Source organism: Sturnus vulgaris, chromosome 8, assembly GCF_052056855.1.
Source record: "Sturnus vulgaris isolate bStuVul1 chromosome 8, bStuVul1.hap1, whole genome shotgun sequence".
NCBI lineage: Eukaryota > Metazoa > Chordata > Aves > Passeriformes > Sturnidae > Sturnus > Sturnus vulgaris.
Window position 1 is genome coordinate 2,243,918 of NC_142250.1, and position 26,471 is coordinate 2,270,388.

The 26,471-nt window shown below is 49.7% G+C and overlaps 1 protein-coding gene across 1 annotated transcript in view; it reads right to left on the reverse strand.

The window, feature by feature from the left end:
* Nucleotides 1-25,588, reverse strand: part of CDH23 (cadherin related 23) — a 176,266-nt gene extending 150,678 nt beyond the window's left edge. The window contains exons 1-3 of the mRNA XM_014883277.2: nucleotides 25,540-25,588; nucleotides 16,513-16,587; nucleotides 13,279-13,356 (exon numbers count right to left, since the gene is read on the reverse strand). Coding sequence (XP_014738763.2) covers nucleotides 13,279-13,356; nucleotides 16,513-16,582 — 148 coding nt within the window. The 5' untranslated portion in view covers nucleotides 16,583-16,587; nucleotides 25,540-25,588. The remainder of the gene's footprint in view (nucleotides 1-13,278; nucleotides 13,357-16,512; nucleotides 16,588-25,539) is intronic.
* Nucleotides 25,589-26,471: the final 883 nt, after the last annotated feature.

Sequence of the window (26,471 nt, forward strand, 5' to 3'; positions counted from 1 at the left end):
TCCAAACTGAACGCAAAACTCCACACACTAAATCCCAGCTGCTGGCTTGTTTGATAGCAAAAAGAAAGCAATCACTGAGGTTTCACAGACTGTTCTAAAAGTGGAAATTTATGAAGAGAGAAGTGATCCAATAAGTCCCAGTTTTAGGCTTTTTCCTTTCAATTGCTCAGAGCGAAGACTTTCAGAGCTTCTCTTTCCCCTGAAGCCCTGATTGAGGGAGAAATGGCTCCTGACCACCAAATTCAGCATCTCCCTGCTGCTTGTACACGTCAGAGACTCCTGTGACCCATCAGGTGTCACACACATCCATTTTTCCAGCCCCTCTGGAGCAAACTCAGCCTCTTCAGAGCACATTCCCAAGAGCTGAACCTTTCCTGTGCCGTTGGGCCAGGATTTCTTGGATGAAGAAAACCCACTCAACTCTTTCCACCTAAAACTGATTTCCAGACTGAATCCACAGCAGCCACTGGGCCCCTTGGCTCTGCTGAAGGACCTTGTGGATGTCCATAAATGAATCTTGCATTCATTTATGCAAGATTCATTCATTTCTTGCAAAAAAAAGCATCACAGCCAAGAGATGATCCGTCCCACAGCCCTGGGGACGCTGTCCCAGAGGCTGCCAATCCCCACAGGATGAGACACAGCTAAAAACCCCGAAGAAAACCCCAAAATAAACTCAGTCCACCAGTCCAACCACACCACAGGCACTTCCATGCAAAGGGTGTGAGCAGTGAGCTGCCATCAGCAAAAAATGCACCTCTTTTCCTCTTTCCTATTAAATGAGAGCCATTCTTCTTCTTTTTTGGTTGTCCTTTATTCTAGCCCTTGTCCTTGGCAGGATGCAGATACCCTGGTCTAGGTGAGTCCCATAAATTCCTCAAATTTGGGTCGAGATTATATCTGTGGTTATTAAAGAGCGATAATAAACCTTATCAATCAAGAGTGCACGCCAAAGGAATAAGGGAAGGATTTTCCTAGGAGTGAAAGTGCAAGAAATTCATAACCAACTTAATACCTGTACCAACAAGAGATACTCATGATGAATCCACTTTTAAAACAGTTTGACTCTTTCCATATGGGGAAAAAAAAAAAAAAAAAAAAAAAAAAAAAGAGAAGAAAAGAGAGCCCTGGTCCTCCATCTCCTCATGCAAAGCCCCTGCTTCTCTTTCACCTCTTGCCCGAGACACAATCCCAGGCTCCTCAGATTTTGGGATGCCCCTCGGGTGAGGATGTTGTCCCATCTGTCCCTCGTGTCCCCTCACAGGCTCCCAAATGACTGATGAGCCTGCACGTTGTTTTGGAGCAGCTCACGTGCCAGGCAGGATGACAAGCCTTGGGAACCTTGGGCATTAATCTGGAGATTTATAGTCAGATCTGTCACGCTTGGGGAAACTTTTTTTTTTTTTCCCCCCCAAGAACTCTGCCTGAAGGTCGCTTTTCCCTGGGCAATAAGCTCCAAAAAACTTTCTCTTGGCCCCCCACCAAAGGGAAAGCAGGGGATGGGGATGGCCACCAGATAATGCACAAATTTTTTTCTGCATGTTATGCATCTATTATTATCTATATATAGATAATTTAGATATAGAATATAGATATATTTCTATAATTCTCTTCTCTCCACTGAGAGACACAGGGGGAGCTGCTGAAGAACAAGAACAGACAATGCAGTGAGTCTTGGAGTGGCAATTTCAGGCCAACTGCTAAAGAAAGAAAAAAAAATTCAAATAAACCTGCCCAAACCAGGGTTAGCTGAGCAGCTGGATAACAAAACTGAAGGCAAAGCCCACCATGCACACGGTTGAGAGGCAGGACCACGAGCAGCTCCCACCCGAACCTCACGGGATGCCCCAAAAAGATGCTCTGGGATGAGCTGGTTTCCAAGACAGGCTCTTCTCTGCACATCACTTTCCTGCGGGAGTTTCCCAGCACATGCCTGATTTTCCCAAGGCCCCAGACACCCCAAAGAGGAGGGTGTCTGTTAGGAAAGATCCCTTGGATGAGGCAAGAGCTCTTCTTTCCCACGACGTGTCAGGACGGGCTGGTGGCGCACGTGCCGCTGGTGGCAGAACAGATCAATTCCCGCAAGGAACACTCCTGAGGTTTACAGTCAGGGCAACGCCAATAAAAACCAGTGAATCATTTATTCAGTCAATTTTAGCCATCCCTAACAACGAGCTGTCTGACAGCAGACCACAAATTTCTCCAGTGTATTCTTATTTAAAGCAATAATCCCTGTGGATAATTCTTAGGCTCGTTTAGAAAGCGCAGACTATAAAGATGTTTCAGAGGGATACAGCGTTCACTGCGCCCTTTCTTCCTGTGTCTGAGCCATCAAATCAAGTTTACAAGCCCAACAGGGACAATTCCAAATCAGAAATTTGCTTTCTCTTTGCACTCCAGGCAACATCCACGGAACGCTGCTGCCTGTGACCCGTGTGGGAAGACGACCTGCACTGCACCACAGAGATCTGCTTACAAAAATTCACTCCCCACAAACATTTGCAACACTTGTCCAGCTTGTCACAGAACCAAGGACGAGGGAAAGGCTCCCTAGGGCGAGTCACAAGACTGTGGATGGTGACAGACTCATTGCTTCACCGTTTGGTGCTTCCCAGGCTGGCTAAAAGGTATGGAAGGGAGCAGGGGTAAAGCACACGGTAAAGGCTTTGGAAATTAAGGAGTTTCGAGAGCAAACGCTCCACTACAACTTCCCCTTCAGGAAGACAGGGTGAAGTTGTTCCTCTTCCCAAAAGGAAGTTCCTTTTCTTTCCCAAAGACTTTCCTCGCACATCCTTCCAAGCTCTTTTTCCCTCCCCTCACCGGAGCAGCCAACACCCGCTGCACAGCGTGCATCAGCTCCCCATCCTTCCCTGCCTTCCCAAAGCATTCCCAGGCTCCGAGGAAGGCAGCAGAGGACCACACACACATTCCCACGTCCCTGCAGACAGAAGCCACCCAGGTGACAAACACATGTTGGGCCAGGAAGAGAGGGGGGAGCAGAGAGGAGGCAGATTTGCAGGCTCTGATCCCAGGCGCCCGACCCCCTCCTCTCCCTCCTTATGGATGAGGCAAATTAGCTGTGACACTCATTAGCTGCAGCTCCTAATTAGTGAAAATTAATATTGGTTTTGATAGAAGTGTTGGCTGAAGCTCTCCCAGGCAAAGGCATTATTGACCTTGTTATCCTGTTTAATAGCAAGTTACATCACAGAAACTACTTCTTGTGGAGTCGGCAGATTGCAGCTGCCTCCCACCCTCCACAGCTCCCTTTCCCTTCCCTGCCAGCACCAAAGGACACATCCAGCCCCTGGCAGGGCACCCTCAGCCCCGTGGGCACCTGCACCCATGCCTGGCATCATCCCAAGCCTCCCCATCCCTGTACGCATCCCAAAATCCCAATCTGACTGATGATCCCTCCTCCTCCTCCGTGTCCCATTCCAACACCAAGCTCCAGACTCGCCAGAGGAATTGCTCACCACCACCTCTACTCACAGAAGAAATAAAGGGGAGGAGCTGCAGTGCAGTGGCTGTGACCTTTTAACAAGGAAAGAAATAAGAGCAGCATTCCTTAACCTGTGGGATCCCCACCCTTGGAGCCTGGGAATCCCAGGCTGGCAAAGTAACAGACCCCAGTGAACAAAAGGAAAATATTTGCTACCAAAATCATAAATAAAAACCCCACCACAGTGCATTATTCACACATTAATAACAATAAACGTGTCAGACTGCCAGATAAGAAGTTAATCTCGTTCAGAGCACAATTAGGGATGCCATTATCCAGCCACCTGGGGCCACTTGCACACGGCAGTTTCATGGAAAACGGGGATGAGCCCCTCCCTGGCAGAGCAGCCCTGCCTTGTCACCCCCCTCCAGCCAGGGCACCCCAAATACTGACACTGCATCGTGTTCAAAAGAGGCTGGGTGCAGATCCACAGCAGGAAAAGTTCTTTAAAAGAGCATTCCTCCACTCCTGGGAGCAGCATCCCAGTGAAATCTGTCCCTCTGGATAACACCACTGGGGGACAGGATACACAAAGAGCAAACCCAGACCTCCCACAGGATTTGCTGGTCTTGGGGTGAATTTCTGGGAGCTAGCACCACTGGAAAACAGGATCTCCAACAGATTCCAGCTGATTTTACAGCAGGATGCCCACCAAGCACAGCAATTTTGGCTTTTGGGATGAACTAACCAGCAAAATAAAATAAAAGTTACACCCCCAATTACAACCTGGAGTGCAATATCAAGCTCCTGGTTTAAAATCCATGGATTCCTGGTTTGAGATCTCCCTCTCCTGTGAGATTCCTTTCCCACCTGTATCTGCCAGAAAGTGCCTGTGGAGCATCCCAGCACCAGTGAAACTCCTTTTCCTGCCAGTGTTCTGTGAATTTTGGGGATGCTGCCAATTTTTATGGCTCCATGAGAAAATCCTATTGCAGTGAGACAAAACCAGCTTGGATTTCTTTTTTTTTTCCTCCTCCCAATACAGAACCTTAAATTCTGACTCCTTTCCCCCAGCCCACCAAAGCAAGGTGGGCAATGACTTCTGGCTGATGCTCTCTGCACCTGATGGGAGTGCAGACAATTTTTCCGAGGCAAAGGACAACATGTGAATCCTGGGAGATGTTTTTTTCCCCCCACCATTTGTGTCCCTAGGAAAGCTGGGGGCAGGATGGTGTTTTCTGTGTGGTCCCCTCACACATCAGTGCTCCTTTGCAGGGAAATGCTGCTTTATCCGGCAGGATGTGTTTAATTTGATGCTGCTGTCAGATGGGAAAAGGTGCATTTCCAGAGTCAGGCTTTTCTGCAGTGCTCTTCCTTATTTTACAGTCTTCTGCCACATCTTATTCCTTCCCCTCAATTTCCCAAAATCATTAGTAACAACCATTAATCTCTGCCTGGGAGGACGCTCCTCGCTTCTCTCCATACCTCAAATTGTTCATCTCCCTTGGACTTTATATATTTCAAACTCTTTTTTTTTTTTTTCCTCCCCCCTCTTCTTTCCAAATCAACTGCTTGAAACCAAAACAGCAGAGCAACTAAAGCCATTGCATCACCGTTTATGAAAGGATATTACGTTCCATGACACCAGCTCTCACCTCAGAGCTAATAATCAATTAGAAAGGAGAAATAAAAAGGTTTCTCCGGATCCAGGTACCAAATCACCCTCCTAATTGCTCACAGGCAGCGAGACGAGCTCCGTGATACAATACCAGAGCCTCGACAGAGCAGGCACCTGACAAAGCCATGCAGATGAATGGAATAAAATTGAGTTACTAACCATTAAACGTCAAGTGTTTGAAATCTTTCCCCCTCGTGTACCCAGCAATATTAATAAATCTTTAGGAGAGGGAGCGCACTGAGCTTTTTCACTGCCCTGACCAGCTCTGCAAACGGAGCAGATGTTTTAACAGAGTTGTCCCACAAGGCTTTTCTTTGTCCCCTCCCCAAGTGGCTACAGTTCATTCAAAAGCCATCAATGAGCAGTTTGACGGGAGGAACCGATTATTAACTCCTCCTGCCAATCAAGCTCATTAAGCCATTCAAAGGCAGGAGGGTGCATTAGCACACCCAGCGATAAATCAGTTTAAAAGCCTGGAGATGAGGAGGGGATGGAGCCTTGCAGCAGCACTGGGGCGACCCAAAAACATGGAAAAAGTGAAAAAAGTGAAAAAAGATGTCCAAAAGGAGGATTGCCAGCCAGGCAATCACCCCGGTGTGCCAGGTACCAGCATCCACGCTCAGGATGCTCACCTGGTTCCTGCCCAGGTGATTCCCAACAGCAGGACCTGCATTCCACAATTCCACCAAAAAAAAAAAAAAAAATATCTCTGGTCATCCACTTCCAGAAGGGCTCTCTTCTACCTGCCTGCTTCCACGCTGGAATGTGGAAGCATTTCCATTATTTGCAATCACTAAGTAAAGTTTTCACGTTTTAATTGCTCTTTGAAAAGTCGCTGGACCTTCCTTAACTCTTTGTTGTCTGCATTTTTTTGGCTCGTGTTACACCAGTAAGCAACAACCACCAACTGGTGGTGGTAGCAAATAGTTTTAATTTTTTTTTTTCAAGAAAACGACTTCCACAGTGCCCAATTATAAGAAGGGTCATTTCTACAATAGCCTGAAAATTCTATAAAAAGAATAATTGAGGATGTGAGGGAATGGTTTGGGTTGAAAGGGAGCTTGGACTGTCTTGTTCCATCCTCTGCCATGGCCAGGGACACCTTCCACTCTCCCAGGCTGCTCCAAGCCCTGTCCAGCCTGGCCTTGGACACTTCCAGGGATCCAGGGGCAAATCCAGATTGCAGAGATCTCAGATGTGCCAACATCAGAAACAGGGGGTAAAGGAGTCAGGGTTTTTCCTTTTTTTTTTAAGCTCACACAACCCAAATACATCAAGTTACCAATCTGGCAAAACACACGAGCCTGTTCATCACTGTTTGCAACCAGAGGTTTGGTTTTTTTTTTTTCCTGATAGTGAAATCACAGCTCACCTTCCCCACCAACAATAAAATTATGAGTGTATGCAAATGCAAGAATTTCCCTCCAGCACAGGGAAATACCCATGCCTAATAATATTCCCTTAGAGCATGAATACCTCCACAAAAATACATATATATATACATATATATGTCTCCTAACTTGAAGATATATACTCATATCCATACAAATGTGCTTTTCCCCCCTCCTGTGGTTTTTTTTCCTTTCTTAAGCCTGACTCCCATGATTATCCCTGATCTTTATCAGCTTTGCCACCCGTGTTAATGCCTCCAATCAGCCTGGAAGGTTCAATTTACCTGGGCTGGGACAGTGCTGACATCCAAGCCTGGGTATTCCAGGGTAAAAAGGAACAGCCAGCAAGAAGCCAGCCTGCAAATAAAACTCCTACAGGCAGCCCTGTACAGATAATTAAGGCTGCTAAAGCCATCCCAGACATAAAAAAAAAATTGAAAATCACCCTTGCCCTCATTACCAAACTCACACATCTTCCTGGAAAGGGCTTGGCCCCCGTGCCAGGGCTCAAAAGGTGGCAGGATCAAACCTCTGGATGGTTTGACAGGGGCAAGGTTACCCTGGCATGTTAATGAGTCCACATTGCAAATACACTTCCTTCCTTCTCCCATTCCCCTCCTTAAACACGAGCATTAATGTTACTGCCTATTAGCAAAGCAGATATGAAAGTTTAAGTGATTGATGAAGTGATTAATTTAATGACGCAGGGTTAAGGGTTTGGGTGGGAGTGGGGCTTTTTTTTTTTTTTTTTTTAACTTTAAGTTTCCCTGATGTTGGGAATAACTGATTTTCTAACCTTAAGTTTTTCATTAAAGATGCTGTACTTTCTGCAGCTCAACAAGTAATTCCATCAATGGGCTTCAAATGACAGGAGAAGGGCTTGAGTTGGGAGAGCTGAGATCTCCTTCTTAAACTCCCCTCAAATATTGCTGTTCATTAGGGTCATCAGCACACCTGGAAACACAGAGGTCGTTCCTCTGAAGAGCACTCCAGAACCCTGAAAATTCAGTTCCAGGCAGCAAACAGCCATTGGGTGATAGATAAACACTGAAGAGGAAGGTGAGGTCTCCCTTTGTGGAGGAGAATCTCAGCCATGGCCACGAGGAAGCTTCAAAGACACAAAATCTCCAATCACACAGCCAGAGCCTGGCATATTCCTCTGGAATTACCCTTCCTAAAAAGCCAAATCAGTCCTGCCTGCTGCACACGAGGCACCCCACGGGTGTTTGCTTCCACCCAGCAAGCAAACCATGGAGTTCAGGAATCCTCCAGCCCCTGCCAACTCACCTTATTTTCTGTCAGACCAACAGCAAAAGCAGCTTTGTGGGGTTTTCCACAAGTTCCTGTGCCAGTGCCAACACGCCTGGTCCCCAAGCTCCGTGTCCAGCCACACACCAAGTGCCACCGTGCACTCGCCCACTTGTTTCACCTGCAGCTGAAGTTTGTCAGAGTTTATCCCACAGCAGAGGGATGGGCAGCATCCCTGTGCTCTCCCACAGGGCTTCGGGTGGGAAGGGACCCTTGAAACCATCTCATTCCAACAGGGACACCTGTCACACCATCCCAGGCTGCTCCAAACCCTCTCCAACCTGGCCTGGGACAATTCCAGGGATGGGGCATCACCCTTGTGACTCCTATAAATCCACCTCATCTGCAAGCCTGCCATCAGCTAAGCCTAAATGCTGGTCTAGCTGAAACCCAGCTTTGCAGAACAGATTAAAAAAAACCCCAAATAGATCTAAAAATGTAGCACTGCTGTCCCTGGCTGTGGGGGTGTGTGCTGGGCTTTGCACCACTGATTAGTGGTTTGTCATCAGTTTTGTTTGTTCCTGTTCAGAAAGGTGATTGAGATGATCCTCCTGCTCAGACTTGGATGTTTATTATATCTTATCAAAGAATTACAGAAAGTATGACAGCACCTCCAGCTCCTTGCTAGAAGTGGGAAAGCTGAGCCTCCTTCAAGGCCTTTTAAAGTTAAACAAACAAATAAAATCTTAACAGCTTTTTGACCCAATAATTGATTCCCACAAGCCTTAGGCTGATATTTGACTGCCCAACCAAAGGTCGCTGCCTGAGTTCTGTGAAAAAGAAGATGAACAAAGAAAAAGACAGCACCCCAAATTCTCCATCTTGTCCCATATCCACCACTATACTATAAAACCCTAAAATTTCAAACCCATCACCCAGTGAAAACACGCACATCTAACCCACTACATATTTGTAATTTCTAACTCGTTATTCATATTTAAAAGTTTTCAGCTCCAGAGTTTTCAGGGGGAGGGTCTGGAAGTACAGAAAGCTCCAAAACTCCAAATTTCTGGGATCCAACACTTGCCATGGGGAAAGCTCTCCTGCCTTTGAGCTCCCATCTTCACCCTCCTTTACCTCCCTGATGGGGCAGTAACTTTTTTTTTTTTTATGGAACATTTTTGGAGTTGTGGCAGCAAAACCACACCGACACAAGGATAATTTTCCCCACAATAACTCACCTGGCTGCCAGGAAAGCTCCTGCCCCATGCTCCCAGCAGCCTTTAATCCCAAATTTTAAAATCCTGAGCTCCACCTCCTCGTTAACCAATTAACACCTCATTAACAGCGCGCCCCTAGGCTACTTTCTGGTTTTACTTCTGTGACTTTTAACCCCGAGATTCATTTATCATTTCTAATTTTCTCTTCAGCTTCAACAACTAATTTTGAAGAAGAGGGACCTCAGAGCAGGTAAATCCCCCTCTCCATCAACAGCAGGGGGAAAAGGCTCTGGTGATGCTCAGGTGACCAAAATCCTCCATCCAAAGCTGTCCCCAAGCTCTGAAATGATTTAACACTCCAGAAGCATGCAAGGATCAGAGCCAGCTTCTTTTTTGGGGGGGGATTTATTTTGAATTTTTTTCTCTTTATTTTGACTTTTTAAATATTTTTTCGCTTTTTTTTTTTTTGGGTTTTTTTTTTTTTTTTTGCCTTTTTCATTTTCTATTTTTTTTTTTTTTTACACTTTCTTTGCTTTTTTTCCTTTTTTTTCCTTTGCCTTTTTTTGCCATTTTAGGGGTTTCTTTTTCTTTTTTTGTCTTTTAATTTTTTTGCCTTTTTGAGTTTTTTGGCCTTTTTTAATTTTTTTTTTATTTTTCTGCCTTTTGGGTTTTTTTTTTTGGCCTTTTTTGCTCCTTTTGGTCTTTCTTTTGTCTTTTATTTTGCTCTTTTTGCCTTTTTTGCTTTTTTTCCCCTTTTTGTCTTTTTTTTGCTTTTCTGCCTTTTTTCTGATTTTTTTTTGTTTTTTTCCCTTTTTGTGGGTTTTTTTTTTGCTTTTTCTGCCTTTTTATGGGTTTATTTTTTGCTTTGACTGCCTTTTTTTGCCTTTTCTAGCTTCTTTCCTTTTTTTTTTTTTTTTTGCTTTTCTGCCTGTTTTTCGCCTTTTTTTTTTTTTTTTTTTGCTTTTCTGCCTGTTTTTCGCCTTTTTTTTTTTTTTTTTGGCTTTTCTGCCTTTTTTTCTTGGTTTTTTGCCCTTTTTTTTTTTTTTTTCCTTCCAGCAGCAGCTTGAGTGTCCCAGCACCCCCAGGGACCCATCCTGGGTGCCAAAACCAGGAGCAGAGCGCAGAAAAGCTGTGCTGGAAGAGAGGATTGCCTTGGAAAGGACAGACACAGAATGTGGAGGTGGAAGAAGAAAATCCTTCTGGCCTGGTCCTTGTCTAGGACAGAGAATTAAATCAAACCATCCACGAATATCAGAGGGATGTGCTGCCTGTGAAATGCCACGTTCCTCTTTAGTTTTTTTGTGAAATAATTGTGTCCCAGCAGGCAGGAGGGGGTCACACACCAACCTAAAGCCTTAAATGGCCACTGGCCACCAAGGTACACCCAAACCTCAGTGGTTTCCCACTGTCCCTGGCTCCTCTTAGAGCCACAATTCCATGGGCAGTGCCTGCTACAGCCCATCCTGGAGCAGCTCTTACAAAGAGCAAGGCTCAGCTCTGCCTCTTCCAATTTAGTGGAGAAACACCCCTGGTCACAGCATCTGCCAGCTCAGCAAAAGCTGCACAGAGTGAAAAGAGGGCAGGGCAACCCTGAAATTCCCTGTCATCCATCCATCCATCCATCCAAACATCCAAACATCAGCCCACGTCTCCTGGGAGGGCCACGGAGCCAGAGGGAAGGAAAAGGGAGCTCTGAGCTGCAAACACAGCCCGGGTCACTGGATGTGGTGCTGAGCTGGCACTGCCCGGGGCTGTCACCTCACCCCGGGACTGTGCTGACTTAGGGGCAGGAGGTGCTGAGGCAGCCAAATTTGGGGGAGCTGGGGCAGAGCATCTCACCAGTCACAGCGAGCACCCCAGTGGAGTGGAGAGCCGAGACTGTAGAGCTGCAGACACTCCTATCCATGAAAAAAAAACGGAATCAAACTCCCTCCACAAGTCCTGGAGCCTCCCCAGTGCCAGCTGTGCCAGGTGCTGTCACCCCCTCCACATGGCCCAAGGAATGGTTATCCCAGAGGGTTTCCCTGTGCCATGCTCTGCTCAGGGGGGACACCAGACCTCGGTGGAATCACGGAATGGTTTGGGAAGGGACCTTAAAGATCACATTTAGGGACACCTGCCACCAAGTGCTCACCGCCCCCTGCAACCTGAGTAAAACCCAGACTAAATCCCTCCGCCGGTTTTGAGCAAGGCGCGAATCACCGAGGGGTGACGGGCAGGAGGGGACACTGTCCCCACCCTGTCACCCTGCCCGTGACACCACACGGCCTGAGCGCACGTCATCACCTCAAGTGAGGCTCACGAAGTGTTTCCCACTCTTTTAAGACAACCTGATTGCGGTGATGTTATCGCTGGGATGCAGGGGAAGTGGAATTACACTCGTCTGAATGGCCTCTTTTGTCACGCATTTGGCGAGGCGTCGAGGCATGAAAGCTTTCAGAGGAGCCCGGGTGAGCCCAGGCTCGGTGGTTAAAGGCTCCTTACAGACCTGACATGACGGATCATCTTCATTTCCCCCTGCCTGTCCCGCTCCCAGCAAATCCATTTGCTGGGCAATTAGACTCCAGTCATTACATTATGCCAAGAGGACGCTCCTTTGGCAGCAGCACGGACCCCGAGCAAGAGGAGCCTGCAGTGCTGCCTGCCCATTCCCACCTGCTGGCCAATCCAGGGCTGCAGGAGCCCACTCACCTGGCGCCCACAGCCCTCCAAAAGGCCTGGGATTAAGCGAAATGACCCTTGGGATGATGCTGCTCGAGGCAAACAGCAGCAGGATGGAGATGGACAACCCCTCTCCTGCACACTCTCCTCCCGAGGGATGGTATCCAGTCGGAACTCCCGTTCTCCAAGTGAAACGCAGGGTGACACAGCTGCTGGCAGCTGGCCCTGTCTTTCCCGTGCCGTCACCATCCCTCCTCCTCATCCTCCTCTCCAGGCATCTCCCTCCTCTCCTCCTCCAATTCCTGGAGCTCCCGTCTCCCGCTCCCTCTGCACGTGTGTGTGTGTGTGTTTCCATTACTTCTGGGTGAAATAGCTGACTACAGGGTCAGTCCACCTGAAAATTGCTCTCCCCAGACCTAAATGAAACAGATGGGCATTGATGATGTTTTGGGAGAAATTAATCAGCCTGGACCGGCGGCAGCGCCAGCAGCTCCCTCGGCCCAATCTCGCCTAATGAATTCAGAGCTCTCTGTCTTAATAGCTCCTGACAAGACTAATTTACTCTTGTAAGTGATTAGAGGGGGAATGATCTCTTAATTGTTGCTTAAGATCCCTTTTGGCATGGCAGGCGGCAGGCAGGGAGCTGCTGGGTTTGGAGGGAGGGATGTCATGGGGATGGGGGCTCAAACAGAACTCAAAAAAAGACACTTTTTTTTTTTTTTTCCAGGCACCACACACTGTTCAGGATCTCAGAAAGGTGTTTCCAGATGCTACTTTTGTCTTTCTTTTAAAGTTAATAAAGCTTAACTCAGAAAACACCCACCAAGAGCAGGAAACACAGAAACAACTGTGTGTGTCAACACTTCCCAGGCTGACATCTCCCTCCTGTGCAACTGGAAACAAAATCTCAACGTGCCAATATTCTTAAGAGTCAATTACATATCTACACACAGTGTAATACAAAGTTTAAAAAAAAAAAAAGGAAATTCAACTGCCAAAGTCATTCTGTGAACAACTTGACTCGTATAATGTCTGGCTGGACAGCAGGCTGCAGGAAATCTCCCTATTTTCTGACAAATTCAGTCCAATTCCCATGAGGTATTTCAGGCTCAAGCACTTGGAGAGGCAAGGTGCTCCATGAGGAAGCATTCCCAGCCAGCTCCCACTCCTGCTCCCTTCCCAGGGCTTCTCCTGGGGGTGAGCTCAGACACCACCCCAAATCCCACAGGGGCTGCAAACGCCTGCCCAAGGGGACCCTAGGAGGGACAGAAGGCTCAGCTGGAAATTCTGGCTGAGCTGAGCACTCACTGGAGATCCCTCCAGACTCCTCCAGGCCTCAGAGCCGTGTGGGTGCAGCAGGAGCCTTTCCTTGAGGTGGGAGAAGGGGCCTCCACAGGCTCCATCCCAGCCTCCCAATCGATTCCTCCCACATTAAAGGCCAGTCACGAGCCCTGATTGAAGACCACAAGTTTAATGGACTGAGAGCCCGGCCAGGTCGATTTCTGCATTTACTAAAAAAAAAAAAAACCACCCGATCCCCAGCAGCTAAAGACAGAAAAGCAAAGCTCCACCTGTCAATCAAAAGAAAAGCATTCCTTTTCCATACTTTTCCACGGCCCAGGGGCCCATCCCACTTACCCACAGGTGTGTCCTCGTTGATCAGCAGGTAGGTGTCAAAGAAGTAGTTGATGAAGTATGGCAGGCGATTGCCCTGACCTGGGAAGAGGACAAGAACAAGGAATTATTTCCCTGGCATGGGAATGCTCACAGGACAAGGGGTGAGCACCAAGATGAGAGCTAGCAGGATGGAAAGCCCCTTGAGGTCTCCCATAAATGCTAGCAGGGGAACCACTTCACCATTCTGGATTTTTTGGTATTTTCCAAAAGGCACAGGGGAGGGGCAAAGCCGACAGCACAAGGGAGCATCAATTATTGGTTTAGGCCAGGATTAATACCTTGCTTTGCTCCCACGGCTGAGAGCCTTTTGCCTTGTCAGCCACCCCAGCAAACCCCCGTGCTCCTTCCCTCTGCCTTTCCCCTCTAATTGCCTCCTTTCACCTCTAATAACCGGGCTCGCTCCTTTCCACTCGCTCCCCAGCCTGCCCCTGGCCCGCAGCCTCATTAGGGGACAGAGCCAAGTGCAGAGCACGTAGGAGAGTGACAAAGGCAGCCTGAGCCAGGGAAAGAGCCAAGCAGGAAGGATCTGCAGGGAAAGAGGTGGAGGGAGAGGCACACCATGACTTCCCTGGAAGGTTTGGGGGAGCGTGTTCAGCATCCCACCTCAGGAAACAGGAGCAGACCGAGCTCCAGCATCCTCTGAGCCTGCCAAGATCTCAAAGAGACGCTCCTGAGACCTTTCAAAGAGAGATCCCAGGTGTGCATCCCAACAAACTCGCTCCTGGGGACGTGGGCACAGGATGGGGGAGCAGCCCCAACTCCCCCGGGGCTCCCTCCATAACAAGACAGGGATTTTTCAGCTCTGCCCTCTTTCCTCAGGCACTAGGTTGGTTAAACACCCTGAGAAATGGGAAAGCACTGGAGGCAGCAGTGTTGCAAAGGCACATTTAAATCTCAGCCTCTGGAGTTAAGTACCTGGAAAGAAAATAAAAAGGAACCTGACAAAATGGGTTATTGGAGAGCCAAGAGCATCTCCAGAGGCTCGGCAGCTCACTTGTCACTGACTGCCACGCTGGGGCCAGCAGGCTCCAGGAGGGGCAAATGAGGCTAAAACACCTCCAAGCAGCTCTTGGCACACAGGACTCGCTTTCTGCAAAACCTTTCTGTTCCAAAATACGTTTCTTAATATCACCAGCGTGCTAAAAATAAGTTACACTCTCCAAACCCAGCTGTGGCAGGTGCTGGGAGGCTTCCAAACCACCTGGCACAGAGGATCTGTGTGCTCAGGGAGGAGGGAGAGCAGCACCTGAGAGCTGGGAAAGGCTGAGGGAGGAGGGTCTGGAGGCAAGGCAGCACTTTGGGCTGCAAATCCCAGGAAAAAGGATGGAGCTTCCTTGTGAGAGATTGCCACAACCACCCAGTGATGGCCTGGGATGCACCATCCCTGTAACCCTCAGCACAAGACGGGCACAGGAAGGATGTGGATCTGCTGGAGACTCCAGAGGAGGCCATGAAGATGCTGAGAGAGTTGGGGAGCCAGGCTGGGAAAGCTGGGGATGTTCAGCCTGGAGAAGAGGAGGCTCCAGGCACATTATGGGTGATGGAGGTCCCTGCTCATCTCCTGTAGCAGGGAGACTCCACTGAGCTGAATCATCCCCTTCCAAACACTCCAAACCCACTCAGGCTCCCCTTGCCCATGATATCCCGGCTCATGGCTTCACCAGGAGCTCTGCAAACCTCCTGGGAAGAGCTGCTCCACCACCTGCAACACCTAGGCTGGGTGGCAGGGCATCCCTGTCCTTGTCCCCATCCCAGGCACGGCATCCCCGTGCTTGTCCCCATCCCAGGCACAGCATCCCTGAGCTTGTCCCCATCCCAGGCACAGCATCCCCGAGCTTGTCCCCATCCCAGGCACAGCATCCCTGTCCTTGTCCCCATCCCTGGCACAGCATCCCTGTCCTTGTCCCCATCCCAGGCACTGCAGCTGTGCCAGCACTTGCTTATCACAGAGATGGCAACCCAAGCCCTGGGCAGGGTTTAGGAGAGGAGGGCTGGAACGCTGCTGAGCTGCAAAGCCTCCAAATCCCTGTCTCCACGTGCTGCCTGCCCAGGGCTTTGCAGTTTGTCACTGCAAGGAAGGAGCAAGTCCCCAGCTGGGCAGGCAGACCCCCCCCATCCCACTTCCAAGTGGAAGGTAAAGGACTTGCTGGATTGTCTTTTTTCCTTATTTGTCCCCTTTCCAGAGGAGTTACCCAGTGAGGCTCTCCTTGATCCAACCCGACAGCAGAGGGAGATTGACTGCGCCTGTCACTCACAGCTAATGTCATCCAGTGACTGCTTAATCAGGCTGCCAATCTGGGCAAGCCATCTCCAGGCTTCAGGAGTGGGGGAAAAAAAAAAAAAAAAAAAAAAAAAAAAGCCTTTATTCCAAAGGGCACGGTGCTATCACATGGACACACGCTGGCTATTGTTTATCAGCAAGAGCCACACAGGCACCCTCTCCCCCCACACCAGCACCCAGGAGGGTTAGGCCAGCCATGCAACAATCCCAATTTTCACGGGGCTTTGCTGTACATTTACAGCTCCTGTGCACCTTGTGATGTGCCAAAACCCGTCTCAAAAGGCACATTTCTGCACCAAAAGGCTATTGCCCCACCAGCTCCCTGCCAGAAGCCCTGTGGAAAGACCCAGAGCCCTGCCTTCCCCCCCCCCCATCTGGAATTAGAAAAGAGGTTTTTCAGCTTGGACAGGAGTTATTTTATATTAAAGCACAGTTCAGATCACCATTTTGCTGCTGAAAGCAGAGGCAGAGCCTGGCCAGCAATATTTTGCTGCTGCACAGCTGATGACAAGCTTCTGCTTTACATCCCTGCCCGTGATCCCTCCCTCCGGTTCTCTTTAGGATTTATTGATGTAAATTGACCTGGTGCCAGGTCCAGCACCACCTCTGCCTTGCTAAATCCACATCTGGAAGTTGCCAAGAGCTTTTTCATTGGCTTCACCAGCACATCCAACCTTCTCCAAGGCTTTCTCCTGTCCCACCCACTCCCAACAAGGGCCATGCATGCAGTCAGTAAGGAAAAGTGGGAGCACAATGGGTCCCCACGATTTCATGGGATGGAGACAGGAGATTTGCTCACCCCCACATCACCCCAGCAGCGCACATTTCACCCAGAGACCACAAACACAGGAATCACCACCTTTGTGCCTTGCAAACACGAGCCCCAAGCAGGGAGAGAGCAGAGACAGACTTACCTGGAGAGACCAGCTCCAGGAGCAAGAGGAGAGGCAGGATCTTGCTGGCAGCAGCCACCTGATGCTTCATGGCTCCTGTCAAAGGAGAGAGGCAGTGTCAAATCCAGCCAGCACCTGACAGACGGGACCCTGTCTCCCTAAATCCGGCTCGGGGTGCAGCCCTGCCCCAGGGGAACACTCAGGGCTCTGTTTCAAACATCCTCTTGGTGGTGGAAACCAGGATTCGCCTGGTGGAGTGCTCCGTTCTTTCCTTCCTGCTTTCCAAACTCCTCTCCTGGGAGGGAATAAACCACGGTGACCTCTGTGGCCAGGAGAGGAGCAACCCCAGCTGGGATGAGCTCCCCAGCACAGGGAAGATGCTGTGGCAGCACCCAGATTTGGGATAATTTGGCAGAGCTGTGCAAGAATCCTGACCCAGAATCGCTGGAGAGGCACCAAGATTTGGGAGCAGAGCCCCTCGAGCCTCTCACTCCACCTGGGTGGCTGCAGGAGCACGGGGAGCAGGGAGGCTGCCGGGCGTGCCCTCATCCCTCTCTCCCTCCCAAATTTTCAGCACAGCCCACGGCTCCTCACGCTAAGGAAACAGAATAAAACAGCACCAGGGAGCTGCCAGCACAGGCAGACCATCCAACCCAAAGCTTTTCCCAAAGCAACCCCACAAAAACCTCAGCCAAGTGCCCCTTTGCAAGGAAATCCGTGGATTTTAAAACGTTCCACCCGAGAGGGCAAAGATAAACCAGAGCATAAAGGCACAAGGAAACCCCCCAGAGGTCACCCCGGTGAGCTGCCCCTGAAATTCTCCGTGTTTCCCTGGGTGCTCTGCAAGCTGTGGGGCACTGGAATGTTTTCCCCACCGGCTGAGGGTGGGACAGCAGCAGCCCCAGGGACAGGGACAGGAGGTGACAGCCAGCTGAGCTTCCCTTTCACAGCATCCTGCTCCACCCACAGCAGTGGGGAAGAGTTATCCCAACACGGATAAGGGAAAAGGGCTCTGCCCTCCTTTAGACATTCATGGGAATCCTCATGGATGCTCCCCCAGGAGCTCCAGATACACCTATTGTATTTTTACTGATGGATGTGTCAGAGAAGACAGCTTGTAACAACTCTGTCACTGCAGAAAAAGGGCCTGAAATTCTAATTTCTCTCGCTATTTTGCTACGGGGAGTCTCTAGGATGAAGAGGCCGATGCACAGACAAGAAAAATGGTGCTGTGATGTATTTTGTGCATCTTCAGGTATTTCAGTGTAAGCCTGAGAAGACACTCAGGTGTAATCATGCCCATCACCCCAGAAAACACAGGGAAGGAAAGTTTAAAAAAACCTCCACCCCACAACAGGCTTCTGATTTCTGCTCGGTGTCAGCAGAGCATCCAAAAAACACCCCAAAAAGCCCAGTTTCTAAACAAAAATGGCCACTTTCCCAGGAGCCAGCCATCCTGACACCTGGCCAACAAAATCAGAATAGATTCTTGCGATTATGAAAACCCAAACATCTCAATTTCCCCCCTTGCTTTAACAGGTTTTGGGGAAAAGGAAATATCAGACAGCATCCTTGCTCCAGCACAGAACGCAGAGCTCAAGCTTTTGGTGCTGCACCAGGCAGGGTGAGATGGAAATGAGCTCCTCTGCCTTCTGCAGTGCCAAAATGCCACGGAGGAAAACACTCACTTTCTTCTCAAGCAGCACCACTATCAGCCCAAGTGAGCGTGAACATCATTTTCCAGCTTCACAGCCCGTGTTTAAAAAGCAACAGGGCAGCGGAGAAACAATTTAGAAATTGTAGAAATAAAGGCAGCTGACAGCATCCCCTTCTGAGTGTCATGATAAATCTAAATATTGGGTATTCCAAGTCAGTCACTTCATTATGTAAGTAATTGCCTGAAATGTCATTTTGATTTTCTCTGTCTTCATTAATATTGCAGCTCTTCACTGGTTCTTCGAGATGGCTCACTCAAATACTGCAAATTTAAGGAACGGGATCGAGAAGTCTCTGAGGAGAACTTAAAAAAAATTGTGACTAAGAGCAGATTAAATTGCACCTCGTGCCTGAGAGAGGCTCTTTGGAGGAAGCACTCGGTGCAGTTTCCAGCATGATAATGTCCCTGGGAGCTCAGGTGTTGTCTCCTCCTGGCTGCCAAAGCCCTGATGTTAAACCAGAGGTTTTCCCATCCTCTGGCAGCTGCTCCCAAGGCACACAGAGCTGAGGAAACACCACAGCACAAACAAACCCAGGGCTTGCAAATTTAGGAGTCAGCTGGGGTCAAGCAGAGGTTTTTCAGTCTGCTTTCTCCAAAGCCTCCTCATTTCCAAGCCTGGGAAGGGCCTTTTTCACCCCATTGCTGCATCCCTAAAGGTGGCAAATCCAACCTTCTCTGCTCCAGGATCCTCCTGGCACCTCATTCTCCATGAACATCCTGCTGCTGCACCCCTGGTTGATTTTATTTTTTAATTTTATTTTTAAGCATGCTGCTGGGGTGCTGCCTGCTCTGCACACACCCAAAATACGCCACTCCCACAACCCCTGTCCCCTCACCCTTCCCCAAACTTCACCACGATGCTGGAGCCCCAGAATTTACAGCTCCGACCTCTCCACGCTGCTCCAGGGGCGCGAGGAAGGAATGAAAGTGCAAATCCAAGTGGCTGCCACAGGAGGGAACTGGGTGTGCCTTCCCAAAAAAAGCCCCTTTTCCAGCAGTGGAACACCAGAGGTGTCCCCCAAAGAGGGACAGCACTGTCCCCCACTCAGGATTTGGTGTGGCAGCACCCAGGTGTCACCTGGATTCCCCCACATCCCCACTCCTCTCTCCCAGGGTTCCTCCATCACCTTGGAAGAGCAGCCAGGAGATGGCCCAAACAAACCCACATCCAAAAAATCATCCCTGGGATCTCTTTTGGCCAAGCACATCTCTCGACACCACCCCTCACATCAAAAATTCAGCCTCTCCTGCTTTCCCAGCTTGCCCATCCCTCTGCTCCTTTAAAAAAGCACTGCTAGAAAATGCACCTTTTCTCCTCATTATTGTCTCTTGGCCAGGGCTTTGCAATAAGTAGGATTCAAAAGGAAAAAAAAAAATTACAAGTTAATTCTGATTTTTTTTTATTATTTTATTCCCACCCCCGTATTGGCGTGAGCCATACCCAAATCATAATTCCCAAAAATAACAAATTGCAGAACAGGGTAATCAGAAGTAAATTGATATTGATAAATAAGCTTTTCTCCCGTGCAGTAGGTGGTTTATTTTAATCTAATGAGTTTTATATTTTCTGAGCTTTCAGATTCCATGATGAAGAGCCGTCCACGCTAGAATTACAAAGCACTTTGAAATATTGTAATTTTATGGCTCATTTTGTCAGGACTCTTGAAAATGAGATTTGTTCCCAGTGAAAAAATTTGCCCCCTTCTTTAGGTTTTTTTTTTTTTTCCTTCCTTTCTACTCCCTGCAGTGAAAGGAAATAAAATTTCCCTGTTAAATAAATACAGGCCAGGATATTGGCATGCACATAGGAGGGGGAATATGGATGCCCACAGGGAATAAGGGACACAGCTGCTGGCACCTGTCACCACCCACCTGAGATGGTGTTTGCAGGAGAAAAGAGCATGGAAAATCCTCTCTCTTCTCCCTTCACCCCAAAATTAAAGCTGAGGTTGGGACAGGGATGTTTTCTCCCCACAAAGCCCTGCACTTCCCAGCTGGGGAACTCAAACCTTTCTTCTTCCAGGGAAAAAAAAAAAAAAAAAAAAAAAAAGCTGGAGCTGCTCCTTACTGACAAACTAAACTAACACCCAAAAGTTTCCATTTTAAAACACGGACAGGAGTGGAAGGATTTTGGTTGGTGCTTCCAGACATTTGCTTTCCCATGGGAAAACAAACATTAGCTGCAAAGTGACACCAAGACATCATAATTTAACCAAAAACCAGAAGGAAATGTCATCTTCAAACTTCTCAGTGCTTGCAGGAAGGCTGTGCCTGGGTTGGAAACCACATTGGTTTTTCCCAAGTCCCTGACACAAGATAATCCCAATAAATCCCAAAATCCAACCCCAAGACCCCAGCTCTGCACGAGCAACCCTCGAACCTTTCACCACAACCGTGGCATCTCCAAGGAAAAGCCAAATTGTGCATCCAACTCAACTTGTGGGATACTGAAATAACACCCTGGGAGCTTTGGGAACAGAGTCCCCCCCATTCCCTGCTGCACCAGCCACTGCCACCCACCCCTCCACGGCGAGGGAAGCTTCATTTTTGGGGAGAGAGAAGCAGGAATTCCCATTTTTTTTCTTTTTAATCAGGGCAGCACTGGTTGCTAGTCACCATAGGCATCATAGCAACCATTTTCCATCACAAAGCCTCTCTCCAGCTGGAGCAGCAGCTCCTGGGCTGGGAGGAAGGCTGGGATGGGGCATGGAGACCAAGCCAAGAGGCTCCTGGGCTGCACCAACACGTGGAAGCAGCACAGCAAAGCTGGGGAGCAGATGATGCTAACGTGGGATGAAAAGGTGGAGAAGCGGCCAACAGCAACAGAGCTTGGCTGAGAGGAGGAAAAGAGGGAGGGAAAAAAGGAGGAGGGGGAAGAAGGGTGGGAATTCTTGCTTGAGGAGGAAGTGGAGAGCTGAATGCAGTGAAGTGACACTCACAGTCTGGTCTCACAAGACAGAAAATATACAGGAATGGACAGAGTGGCGAGTGTAAGGATGCTGAAGGGCTGACTCCGAGCCTGCTCAGGAATGGGATGTCAGACACTTCATCCTTGTGCCCTGCCTGGAAGGAGACAGCCTCCCTCTGATCCAGGGCAGGCTGGACTTCAAGCACTGCCATCAAAACAGTGTCCAAAATGCCCAGGCTCCCACACACCATCCCCGAGTGTGTCTGTGCTGCTGCCACCCTGATGCCTCGCGTTTGAGCTTTTATATTTTTCACAATCTCTGCTGTTTAGTGTGTAACTCTGAAACTTCATTTTAAGTGTCAGTAAATTCTCTTCACAGGGCAGTTAGACAAAACAATTCCTTTCTAGATACAGAATCAAGGACAAAGCAGAAACAACGGTGAGGGAAAGGGGACAAGTCAGGGGACTGAGACTCCATAGCCTGGGGCTGTGGTTGGATAATTGACCCCAATATGGAGATGAACCAAAACTTATAAAAGTGTAAAAACTCGTGATCGGGATCAGCTTGGATTTGATTTGGGTGTAGCCCCGGCCAGGCTCTTGCACTGCCCAGGGTGGATCCTTTGAATAAATACCAGTTTTATTCCTTTTGCTCTGCCTAGTCTCAGTTCCAGCTCAGCCTTTCCAACCCAGTCTGTGCCTACAGATCCCAGGGATCCCACCCACACCAGTCCTGCTTGGTTCAGGGGGGTTTTAAGGGAAAGAAGAGGACAAGATGTGTGTGAAGTGAGATTAAAGGAGGAAAAACAAAGTGTGTGCTGGAATTGCCTCAGCACCTCCCTCCTTTCAGGCAAGGATCCCCTTTTTGCAGCAGGGTACAGGCTTTGCCCCACAGCAGAGATAAAGGATTCAGCATCAGCCTCAAGAGCAAGCCAGCAGCCTCAGAACCACCAGCTCTTCCCAATCAGCCACCAAGCTGCATTTTAAAGCCCTGCCAAAGGAGATGGGTGAGTTCTTTACCTCCATCTCCCCTGGCAAACACTCAGCAGACACTGCTCCCAACCCAGGACTCTGCTGTGTGTGTGCTCCTGGGGTTTTATCCCATCTCCCTGCCTCCTAAGCTCCAGGCTGGGAGTTTGCAGCATTAAAAAGAAGCAGCAAGGCTATTTCCTTCAGGCCTGGGGTAATTGGAATGGTAGATCTTCAAAAGAGAGGGGAAAAAAGGGATGCTTCAGAAGAAGGGCGAAAAAAAAAAATACAACAACCATAGGAAAACCCACAAAAAAACCTTCACAGTGATGAACCAGAGCTGCAAAGGCTCTCAGGCCGTTTCTTGCCTCATCCAAATCAAGAGGGAAGTCACACAAAGCTCACTTAACTTCCAGAGAGGCACTTTGCTGCTCCAGACCTCTCCAAGGCCCGCTGGCTGTTCCAGCTGATAAAAAAGGAAGCTCTGCAGGCACACTGGGGATAATCACTCCCTGGCTGGAATTGTAGGAGCAGGAAAAAAAGGTACAGCAAAAGGAAGGTGGGGATAACTCAGGAGAACCCCCTCATTCCCAAGGAGCAGCCCTGGAGAGCAGGGATTGAAGGAAAGACAAAGGCATGGAGCAGGGATGAAGTTATTTGGATTAATGACAGCAGTTCATCACCAGTGACAGGATTGTTCATGTGAGCCCTCCTGAGACCCCAGATGTGGCTGAGAGCCCTTGAAGCTGGCCAGTCCCTCTCCTACACGCCCTTCCTAAAGGTGCAGCATGCTCAGTCTCTGCAGCATCACTCCATTTCCATCGGGAATCTGCTCCCAATGACTCTCTCCTCAGCACACTCCAAGCAGAACCCTTTTCTCCCCAGGAGAGGGGTTGTTTTACCAAACACACACCCCAGGGCAAAGCAATGCAGGCTCTGAAGGGACAGCACGGCCCTCCCACACCCAAAACAGTTTCCATCCCAAGCCAGGTCCTTGGCTCCAGGACAGGGGTTCAAATGGATGCCAAGAGGGTACAAAAGTGACATCGTGTGCCAGGATTGCCCCTCTGGTCAGAAGGGACTTGAAAGGCCACAAAGCCATGGGCAGGGACACCTGGCGCTCCCCCAGGGTGCTCCAATCCCATCCTACCCGCCCTTGGGCACTGCCAGGGATCCAGGAGCAGCCACAGCTGCTCTGGGCACCCTGTGCCAGGGCCTGCCCACCCTCCCAGGCAGGAATTCCTTCCTGATATCCCATCTAATCTTCACCTTCATGGACTGAAAGCCACCAGGATCCACGAACAAGGATCTTCTGCCCACATTGAAACTTCATGCTGGGCACAGCCCCTGGATAAATGCTGCTCCAGCCCCTGGCAAGATCCAGGACAGCTGCCAGATTTGGGACTCAACCATAGACATTCCCAATCTCTCCCTATTTTGGATGCAGAATTTATACACTGAAGTAGAGTCAGACGACAACATCAGCACAAAGGCAGGAATTTTCACACCTTTGTAGGTCCTGAGCTATAAAAGCCCCCAAATAATCCCATTTCTCCTGCAATATTATTAGAAGTGTTACTTCTACTAATATTAGGAGGGAGCAGGATGCTGTAGTGGGAAAAAACTCGGAAGTTTTAGGTTGCACATGGACCAGTTCATGCTCCAGCTCAATGAGCCTGGCTGCAGTGTCCTGCCTGAGCAGCTGGGATATTTTACACCCTACCAAGAGGCCACAGGCCAGCCCCCTCATCAAGCCAATCCCACATCCTAAAGCTTCTTAAATTCAAAAATAATCTGTGCTCCGAACCATCTGCACAGAACATCTCAGAAACTTCATGAAGTGAATCCATTTTTACGAGGTCCTTTCACCCCCAGGACCCCTCAGGAGAGGATTCCAGGACCTTTTTTCCTTGCACCAGGTCAGCAGAGGAGCTGCCGTGCCCTGGGCATCCCTCTGGAGATGATTGCAGCTGGGGCAGCAGGAACGCTTGTGGTGCTGCCTCCCTCCTCCCTGCTGCATCCAGGGGATGCTCCTGAAAAAAAGGGAAAGGGGCTGGGGGCCCTCCCCAGGCTCAGCCACAGCAGCCAGCCAAGCTCCAGGGCTCCCACCTCTTCCAAACATTGCTGCTCCCACTTATCGCCAAAAAAAAAAAAAAAAAATTATAAAGGGACAACATCATTTTTTTACAGTTTCCCACAAAGATAATGTTTAAGTTGGTGTTAAAACATTGTATTTTTCACGACACCACCCGACTCCTTCGGAAACAAGGAAGCTTTGTGCCGGGGATGAAGGGAGGGAGCAGGGGGGTGAAGGAAAATGGAACAGCACAGCGATTTCTCCTCCTGCCCTCCTTTCCCAGGACAGAGGGGAAGGAGAGACAAAGGTAAAACTCACTCTGCCGAAACCACCACCTGGATTTTCACAAATGCGAGCATCCCGTGGGAATACTTCATCCGAGGCTCCCACCCCCTCCCTCCCCCCCCCAAAAAAAATTAAAAAAAAATCAAATATCTGAATGCACCAGCTCTATCCCACATTGACGAAGCTCCCGCAGGATACACCGGGAGGATCCCGGCTTGTTGCGTGCCCAGCACAGCGAGCTCTGCCAACCCTCCTCCAGGAATTTGCTTTTCCCACAGCACAGGGGGGGGAAAAAAAAAACCACCCAAAACCCAAACCCACAACAAAGAAAACACACATCGGCAAAAGAAACGTCCCAGCCCAGCATCCCTCTCCTCCTGGAAAACGCTGATGGGTAGGAGAGGCGGCTTGGGGAAACGATAGTGGCCGGCAAGGTGGTCAGAGCGCGGATTTAATGAAAAGAGAGACTGCAGGTTTTGGGGAAGGCGAAGGAAAGCAGCAGCAAGTAAATAATCAGAGAGGGTGGGGGGGGAAAAATAATCTGAAATAAAGTGTTTTCTCAAAACGTTCAGGGCAGAGTTGGGCATTTTCGAACGCTGTCCCTCCCGTTTTAATCATGCTCGGAGGGGGATTTAAAAATCCCACCGCTTCCACTGCGGCTCAGCCCCCACGCGCGGCATTCCCACATCTGGGAAGAACTTAGCCCAGAAACTTTACAGCTTTTCTCAGCAGCCCCAACTCCAAATTAGAGCCGGGGATGGGGGAAGGAGGGGGCAGGACAGCGCATTTACAACCTAATTTTTGGGAAAAGGGGGAGCAAGGTTGGGCTGCCCCTCTCCTGCCTCGGAAACCACCGCGCCGAGCGAGTCCCCCCCCCCAAAAATAATAATAATAATAGGGGCTCGGCTGCCAGAAAAAAGATGTTGGCTCGCTGAAAGCGACCAAAGGAGGTTTGGGAAGGGGGAACCCCGCTCAAAGCAGCCCCCCGGGAAAGGGAGGGGGTGATGCCCGCGCCCCCCGCACATCCCAGCCCTGCCGGGTGGATAAAGCCGGGACAAGGACGACCAACAAGGGAAAGCGGCGGGGCATTACCTGCGGTGGATGTCTCGGAGCCCGGTGTCAGCGGCGACCCCCCATGCCCCCCCCCGAGCCGCGGGAGGAGGAGGAGGAGGAGGAGGAGGAAGGGGAGGGAAAGCGAAGGAGCGCGGGAGATGCCGAGGCGGGCGGCGCAGCGCTCCTCGCCCAGGTACCCGCGATTTCAGCTCCACCTCCTCCCCGCTCCTGACCCCTCCCCGGGGACCCCCAGCCACCCCAAATCCCCGGCTCGCCCCCCACCCCCCAAATCCCGGGATTCCCCCCTGCTCAAATCCAACTTCAGCCCAAGCAGGCGCTGAAAGTTGAACTCCGCCTCGGCGGGTTTAATTCTCTTTTATTTTTTTTTTTTAATTGTTAATATTGTTATTTCTCTGACCTGTGCGCGGGGGCAGCTGGCAGGGCCTGGAGCGCGTAAATAAATCATAGATGAGCAGGAAAGCGATCCGAGATGGATATTCCTGCCCGGCTGCTCCCCCGGGCACAGGCTGTACCTGCTGTGCTGCCGAGACACAATTCCCACCAAACCCTCCCGTGTCCTCCCCGCATCCCTAAACCGAGCAGGACATTCCTGCATCCAGTCCCAGCCAGCAGCTTTTAGGGAAATGGCCAAAAATCCCCACTTCACCTCATTTCGTGCCACCTTGGAAGCAAGAAAACCATAAAAAGCCACCTGCAGTGACACCAACCCTCACACCGAGGGGGTGACTCCACGTTCCTGGGTCCCAGGAAGGGATCCCAGCAGGGCTTTGGGTCCTGACCTGCTACTCACACGACCATTTTTGACTAAAACGCGAAATAAATGCACTTTATGCTGTTAAAAACCCATCCTGGAGCCATCATAGGATGGTTTGGGCTGGACAAGACATCAAAAATCATCTCATTCCATCCCCCTGCCATGGCCAGGGATGCCTTCTGCTGGACCAGGGTGC